The 8,161-nt window shown below is 49.4% G+C and overlaps 1 protein-coding gene across 4 annotated transcripts in view; it reads left to right on the top strand.

Moving 5' to 3' along the window:
- The window catches only part of zbtb7a (zinc finger and BTB domain containing 7a), a 30,516-nt gene continuing 22,355 nt past the window's right edge, over positions 1–8,161 (top strand). Inside the window, exon 1 of one of the 4 annotated variants that reach the window (XM_021603813.3) lies at positions 1–150. In XM_021603813.3, the coding sequence (XP_021459488.3) occupies positions 34–150 (117 nt within the window). In that variant the 5' untranslated portion in view covers positions 1–33. Of the gene's footprint in view, positions 151–584; positions 1,055–1,982; positions 2,212–8,161 lie in introns of those variants that run through there. The other 3 variants (XM_090235538.1, XM_090235540.1, XM_090235539.1) reach the window with 3 other exon arrangements.

Genomic DNA, 8,161 nt, shown 5'->3' with positions numbered 1-8,161 from the left:
GTGTGTTACTGCCTCTCCCCATGCTGTCAGAACATGCCTAGCCTAGTTCTCCCCACAGTGCCAAGCCATGCCACACAGTGGGGTGCATCAGCTTCCAGTCAGACCGAAGAGACACCTTTCATGGCTAGCGGTTTCATCACATTACACAAGGTAAGCCGTTTCACTTCATATATGATAAATGCATTCCTACTCTGTGTGTAGGCCTGTTAAAGATAGTTTAGAGTATGGAAGATCTCCACCCCAGTCCACTGCAGCGTGACTGACGGTCCAGGTGTACAGTGTGGAAAATGTCAAGTGCATAGGCATGTTAGAAATCAGTCAAAATGAGTTCTTCTAAGCGATATAAACCTGATTGATTTTGACTGGTGTCTTCCACGCCACCGAAAAAACATTGGTAAAAGTGGGCTTGGTGTGAATGAAGAGGTGAGGCATGTGGTTAAGATGTTACTGTACAACGTGAGAAGGGGAAGAGATGAAGGTATGGGTGTCGAGGGGGTTGCTGGCAGCCCCTGTGTCCTGGAATGTGCCAAGGCTTGTTTTTGGGGTGGGACACTAGGACCTCAGGCTATGGGATGGGTGGGTGCGACTCATCTCAAGGCGCGAGAGAGAGATACAGTAGGAGAGAAGAGAAAAGACAAGAGTAACAACTATAATCCGATCATAACCAATTAATCTGGATGCTGTTTACAACTCTATCAACATATACTTTCAAAAGCAAGAGGATGAAGTCGAGTACAAATTTGTCATTTTTTATGTGATCGATATGATGAATGTCCACTCTTGATCGCAGGTGAATATCTCTTTTACTTTGCTCCCCCAGAGAGGAGAGGAAGAGAAACATTGAGGGGAATGCTGTTTCTTTAAGAGAGAGGGAGGGAGAGGGAGAGAAAGGGAGGGACCTCTTTGCCCTCCAGAAACCAGGAAGGGAATTGAGTTGATCTGCTGCTGCTTGGTTAGCGCATATGGGGCTTTGAGCAGCACGACAGTTAGAGAGAGCTCCAGAGAGGAGGAGGGCTGAGCTAACCCACAACAAGCACCATCACGGCCATCGCAGGTGAGCTAAAGGCACCCCCGCAAACCCCCCACTGTCCACCCAGGGCCTGTCGACAGGAGGGAGCAAGCACAGGAGGAGAGGAGAATGAGGGAGGGGGACAGAGAGATACTTGGGGGGGAGGGTGAAATGGGTTGCAGTCAGTAGTTATGGTTCTGTTTTTATTCCTGCTAAATTACTTCTCTGATTCCTGCTTTGACCTTTTGTGCTTGCTATGATAGTTTTATTTGCCGTGTTTGAGGCATTAACTTTACGGGCAGGTGGGAGAACTTAGGGGAGGAGGAGGATGGTGGCGTTCGGGGGGGTGGGTTCTGAAGAAGAGGAAGGAGGAACCAAAACTAATTTTATAGGACATGGTACGATGACAAGCGAATTACTTTTCGGGATGGTGTCATTCACTAAGAAATCATGCTTGGAGGGAAAAGTTCCTGACCCACTTGCATTGTTCATTCTTTCCTGCTGGTTTGGAATTTATCAGAATAAGAATGTCTTAATTTAGGTCAGGAGTCTTGAAGTGCGTTTAAAACATAGACAGAGGGGTTGTCACAGAATGCTACCCCAGTGTTTGGCTGTGGCTTAGACAGTTCTGGTCGAGACCCTTTTTTTCATGTGCAGCACAATCCTGTTTGATGGCTGGTCTGTACTTTTAATACCTGGCATTCTGCTAGCAACATACTGAAGTGTATAATTCTGCCCTGAGTGCTTACGTTGGAACAGGCTTGGAGAAGTGGGGGTGGTGAGGGATGGAAAGCTGGGACTCGTAGTTCGCAGCAGGGGCTATGAAGCAGGTCAAATAGCATTTAAGGACTCCACATCCCAGAGTGCCTTGCCCTTGGCCATACAGGAAAGGGAACACCTACCAGCCTATCCCAGCAAGGAGGTGTGGTGAGTGAGCAGCTGTCAAGCCAATCACAGAAGGGGAAGAGATGCCAGAGCGGAGCAGTGGGCTGAAAATACAGGGGGGTGGTAGGTGTCTGCTTGTTTGGGATCAGGCAAGGGCTTGCCTGTATGACTAGGGCCACTCGGAAGTTTCCTGTCTGCAAAAGCTCCAGTACTGAGGCACCAGGCAGGGCCCTACCCAGACACGGAGACAGGAGAGCAGGCAGGAGAGCCGGATAGGGCCTGGGGAAGGGACACACGCTTCTGCTTCTGCCCAGCTGGTAAGAGCTCAAACTGCACTCTCTCCTGACACTGAGAGTGAAAGAGGGGAGAGCTTGGAAATAAATACCAGGACCTGCGTTTGTAAGAGAGCGAGGGAGATGGGGCTTGGTAGAGTTCAGAGTTCCTGACCCACTTGCATATAAAAAAATAGATGGCAAATAGGGCACTGCTCAGAGCAGGTTGAGCACATCATGTTTAGAGAGACTGTTGTCTTAAAGTTTTGGCTATACACACGGTGCCCTTTTAACCCTTTACTTAATAGTTTGATTTAAAATTAGTACAGTTAATCTAATCATCTGAATTGGTGTTATTGTGTGTAATGTTGTTGTTAATGTATGAGACTAGGAATAAATGAGCCAACTGCAGATCCTTTATATATCCTTACCCCCAATGCGCGACTGTAACTGGATAGAAGATGTGACACCTCTTGTAGACAATTTCACCCAGTTAGTGAGGTGTAGTAAATGAGCTGCCATAACACAATCATAGCACATGGAATCTTGAGCAACTGGAAACTTTACCCTCTGCCCTCGGGAACTCCTTTATTCGTTTATTAACTTTCAGTTCTTCTCCACGGCTGCCCACACCCTTTTTGTTGTTCTCTACATCCCTCTTGCCTCAAGTAGCCCCTATGGCACTGTGTGATTTGTGTCACAACATCATTTAGTCTACGGTAGCTGTCCGTACGTTGGTGGTTTGTTAAAAGGCGTTAAAGGAGCGTAACTTATCTTCTAATTCACAGATGCGTATTCCTGGCAACACATACTTGTTGGACTTGTTTTGAAGCGTGCGGGTACAGCGAGAGAGGGAGGGGAGTATTTTATTGTCAGACGCCCAGACTCAGGGAAGTGTTTGGTTAGATTTCAGATGCAGAGTTTGAAACATTATTCATTCTGTCAAATGTCACAGTGTTGATGTCATAATGTTACTCGTGCCACTCCTGAGTGCCAATTGCAGAAGGCTGTACTTTCAGCCTGAGTAAATTCCACTAAGAGGTTAAGTTGGGACACTCCATGCTACCCACAATAGACTCCAGGGGAATTGTAGGGGACTTCAGTGGCTGTGGGTAGGCCCTAGACACCACCCATCAATTTGGCGGTGAGCATGTTGAATACAGTTTGATATTCCTGTATGTTTTGCACCATAATGCCCCAAACTAGCAGGTCCACAGCGACAGGAGGAGACAGGTTGCGTGCTATTACACTGCCATGCCTTGGAAGGACTAGTTTTGGGGTTGTGTTGCTTTTGGGTGGTGCGCTAAACTATAAGCTACCCCCTTATTAAGGGTGAACTCCCCTTGTCAGCAGTTAAATGTCCCACTGCTCCTGGCCCAAGCTGACAAACAGACAGACAGGGCTCTGTGTGTTGTGTTGTCTTGGGGGAGTCATAGGGGCTGTTCTGGGCCTGCTGGTTCATGAAGCAAGCAGTTCACACAACCTGATCAAATTAGAGACTGAGATGCAGCCCTGGGTTAGACTAGGCCGTTGTGTTGTGAGTCTGACTTCACTTACATGGTTTACTTTCATGGTGGTGGGTTGTCTCCAAGATGTCACACCTTTTTCTGGCTCTGCTGAATGCCGTTGTTGTTGTTGTCATACATTAGACACTAGACAACCTTAGACAATAGTTGTCAGAAAAAGCAGATGTTTGAGTGAGTAATCCCACGTTGACCTAAGGCACTACGTAGGGATCAAAGAGTTAGCCAAACTCTCCTGTGATCATGGGAGCGTACCATATGACAATCTCATGGTTGGTGAGTTCCCATCCTATCTCTCGACGTGGGCCGGTGGGTGAGTGTTTCAGCTTCCTTAGCAAGCTGAAGGGGGAAGTGGGCAATGTGGTGGGCTGATGTCTGAGAGAGCCAGCGAGAGGGAGAAGGAGGGATGGTCATCTGATAACAGAGCAAGTTCTGTTACACGCCTGTCACAGACACATAGGAAGTCCTCTGCCCACAATGCACGGTAGCACTCACAGATTGGCACAGGGCTCAGGGGAGGAGCTGTTGCTGGACTTGGCACTATGGGTGTAGCTTACGGCCTACTAGGGGTTCTGTTTCTGGTGCCACGTGGGAGTTTGGATCCGCTACTTCCTGACTGACAGCATGGCAGCGTTAGGAAAGTCTAGCTCCAGCAGCAGAAGTTGTGTCTCTGTAACACTGCTGCCAGATGTGCACGGCTGTTTCTGGACCAGCTAAGTCAGGCTGGAGGAAGGAGGCAAGGAGTCAGGCTGGAGGAGGGAGGCAAGGACTCAGGCTGGAGGAGGGAGGCAAGGAGTCAGGCTGGAGGAGGGAGGCAAGGAGTCAGGCTGGAGGAGGGAGGCAGGGAGTCAGGCTGGAGGAGGGAGGCAGGGAGTCAGGTTGGAGGAGGGAGGCAGGGAGTCAGGCTGGAGGAGGGAGGCAGGGAGTCAGGCTGGAGGAGGGAGGCAGGGAGTCAGGCTGGAGGAGGGAGGCAGGGAGTCAGGCTGGAGGAGGGAGGCAGGGAGTCAGGCTGGAGGAGGGAGGCAGGGAGTCAGGCTGGAGGAGGGAGGCAGGGAGTCAGGCTGGAGGAGGGAGGCAGGGAGTCAGGCTGGAGGAGGGAGGCAGGGAGGCAGGCTGGAGGAGGGAGGCAGGGAGTCAGGCTGGAGGAGGGAGGCAGGGAGTCAGGCTGGAGGAGGGAGGCAGGGAGTCAGGCTGGAGGAGGGAGGCAGGGAGTCAGGCTGGAGGAGGGAGGCAGGGAGTCAGGCTGGAGGAGGGAGGCAGGGAGTCAGGCTGGAGGAGGGAGGCAGGGAGTCAGGCTGGAGGAGGGAGGCAGGGAGTCAGGCTGGAGGAGGGAGGCAGGGAGTCAGGCTGGAGGAGGGAGGCAGGGAGTCAGGCTGGAGGAGGGAGGCAGGGAGTCAGGCTGGAGGAGGGAGGCAGGGAGTCAGGCTGGAGGAGGGAGGCAGGGAGTCAGGCTGGTGGAGGGAGGCAAGGAGTCAGGCTGGAGGAGGGAGGCAAGGAAAGCCAAGTAGAGCCTTCACTTTGGTTTACTTTACTTTGCAAGGAGGAGGGGGATGGTACAGTAAACCCATACAGTAGCCAGTGATTCCCGACAGTGGCTCTCCACCAGCTATCTCGCAATCTCTGGGGTAATGGTACCCTTAAAGGAACTTAGACCTTTGAAATTAAATCATAAAAATCTCCCACTTCCCCTTGCACTAAACTTTTATTGACAAACATGATATAAAGATTTAAGATAATGATGTCAAACCCTTCCTGCAGTGAGGGGTTAGTTTCTTACAGTGGCTAAGGTTTCTCAAGTATGAGACACTTTGGAAAAACATTCAATTTACAGTATCCCGTGGGCTGATGTCAAGGTTGTGAGTTTTTAAGACTGCCTCACCCAGTACCTTTCAGTCAGGGGCATTGTCTGATTTTTGGCAGACGTCGGACGTGTTTCAAGTCGAGTAGCCCAGCCCCACAACTCCAGTTTTATCAGTTGCTCGCCCTCTTCCTGCTTGCTCCCAATACGACCAATCAAGCTTCCTATCCTAGCAAGCCTGGCAGTAATGACTCACACAGCCACACTAGCACTAGACCAGGCAGGCTCAACCTCAGTCAGAATCTAGTTCTTCTTGGAAATGTCCAGCCCCCCCCACCTCTCCACATAGCTTTTCCGATTATCCTGTAATATCCTCTGTGACTTGACCTTGAACCCTTGTGACCCGATCCAGTGATTCCCTTTCTCTGGGCTGCATGCACTCCTGTCACTAATCATCAGGGGGCTCTGCTTATCCCGTGACAGTCAGCCAGGGAGAGACAGCCTACGTGAACTCTGTTGTCCATCTATATTACTCGATCTATGCTTCTAGGAGTTAGACCCTGGCTTCTGCTCTCGTTGTTTCACTCTGGTTTGGTTCTTCACAGATATGCTACTTATCCCCCACACACAGCAGAGCAACAAAGTATTGTGGTGTTGACTACTCTTAAAAAGCATCATAATAAAGAACTTAGTTGAAGTGACATACATTTTTTGTCATGTAAGGAACACCTGAGGTTGATCTGGGTAAGGTTGATAGTCATTGTACTCCAGGATGAATGGTATGTGTAGGACAGACTGTAGATCCTTTGACACGGGTTTCAGTTGACCTGAGATGGTATTTCCAGTAAAACGCCGCACCACCCAGTTTATAACCACGTTTATAACTACCAGTTTAACCACAACATATCGCTGTAATGGTCATTAAATAAGAAGGGAACTACTGTAACTAGGGGAGAAGCCCGTCTGTCTCTCACAGGTTTTAAGAAAAGCCCAATTGAACTGAAACAAAGTTGACGTCCAGGGTTCCCCAGCTGACGGCCCGGTGGATTTATTTGGCCCCCCAAGTTTTCTGAGCAAAAGCAAAAATATAGAATTATTGTTTTTGAGAATTTTCATTGTTGGACATAAGACTATAAAAACACCAAGAAATTGGCTCAAAGTGATTTTACATTTTGGAAATGTGTTCCGAAGTATTCCCCTGCATAATAGAGAGATGTGATCATATACATATGTAAGCAAGGTTGGAAATGATTGTTTTAGTCAAATATATCGATTTGGGCTTCTTGCGGTCAGTTTGCAGTCTGCAAATGATTTGTAATTATGTTCCGTTCCCCGACCAACCGTTCAAGAAAAAATCGTCCCGCAGCTGAATCTAGTTGATGATCCCTGTCCTAGTCTTGCGTTGGATCATCCCCGAAATCTAATCTTGATAGCGGCTCTCAACGTTTGCTTGGCGCAAGCGCAGGGGTTATTGTTGAGTGATGGTGGGGGAGGAGTGGGATCTGCAGCAGTAAGTAGTGGTTTGACTTGCAAAGCAGCGCTCTGCGTGCGGAGTGGGACCCAGTGAACTAGGCAGGCAGCTCTTGGTCGGTGGCGGCCCTGGGAACTGAGACGGTGTGGTGCTGCAGCCTCTCACCCACAGCCATGAATAAGTGATAAGGAATGTTTCAAGCCATGAGAAGGTGTCAGGATCAGGTTTGTTTGTACAGTTTTTCCTCTTTCTTTCTTGGGTCATCTTTGTGGGTTATTCCTGGCCTGGGCCTTTACTCTCCCTATAGCTCCTGTGTAAAGGACATGACAGAGCAGCTGGATGCCTCAGTGGACTGTATGCTGGGCTGTTTTAACTCCTTTCAGCCTCTTCTCCCCTCCACAGAGCTGTGTGTGACCCAGGGTCAGGCATGTATGTCCTGGGGATAATGTGTAAGCAGGTTTTCACCAGGGACCAGCCCAGCAGCCTGGTGCAGTAAACAGCAGCATCAGTGAGAGCAGGTTGACTCGGCTTGAGTCTCTGTAGGCTCACCCAGGATCTATTTCCACACTGTGAAGGACGTGACCGTTATCCCTGTGGTTGCCCTCTCTCTCTGTGACTCTCCCTATCCCTCTCTCTCTGCCCTCACTCCCCTCCCACAGCATATTCAGATGAGAGTTGGAGGATAATAACATTTGCCCATGTCAGACAGGGCAATTTTATCAGGAAGACAATGGGAGAGGTTGTAGTGGCGGTGTGGTCAGTTGCGTATCAAAATGGTAGAGGGTTAAAGGAGAAAGAGTAGGCTAACTGGGTTTGAGCCAAAATGAAAGGCCATTGTGTCATGAATAAAAGACACACACTACTCTGAATGGGAACAAGTGGGACAGTATTATTTGCATGTGCAAGGCTGCAAGCTTGTTGTTTTAAGATTACCACGAGACAGATGGACCGGTTTTCCATACTTAGAAAAGTGTTTATACACAGTTTATTAGGTACACCCATCTAGTGCCGGGTCGGACCCCCTTTGCCTCCAGAACAACCTGAATTCTTCGGGGAGCTGAACCTTTGCTCAATTGGTATCAAGGAACCGAACATGTGCCAGGAAAACATTCCCCACACCATTACACCACCGGCACCAGCCTGTACCATTGACACCAGGCAGGATGGGGCCATGGACTTATGCTTTTACGCCAAATCCTGACT

This window comes from Oncorhynchus mykiss, chromosome 5, assembly GCF_057628025.1.
Source record: "Oncorhynchus mykiss isolate SJ-2025 chromosome 5, ASM5762802v1, whole genome shotgun sequence".
In the NCBI taxonomy this organism is placed as follows: Eukaryota; Metazoa; Chordata; class Actinopteri; order Salmoniformes; family Salmonidae; genus Oncorhynchus; species Oncorhynchus mykiss.
Note: the sequence above shows the minus strand (reverse complement) of the source record. Positions and strands in the feature narration are given on the sequence as shown.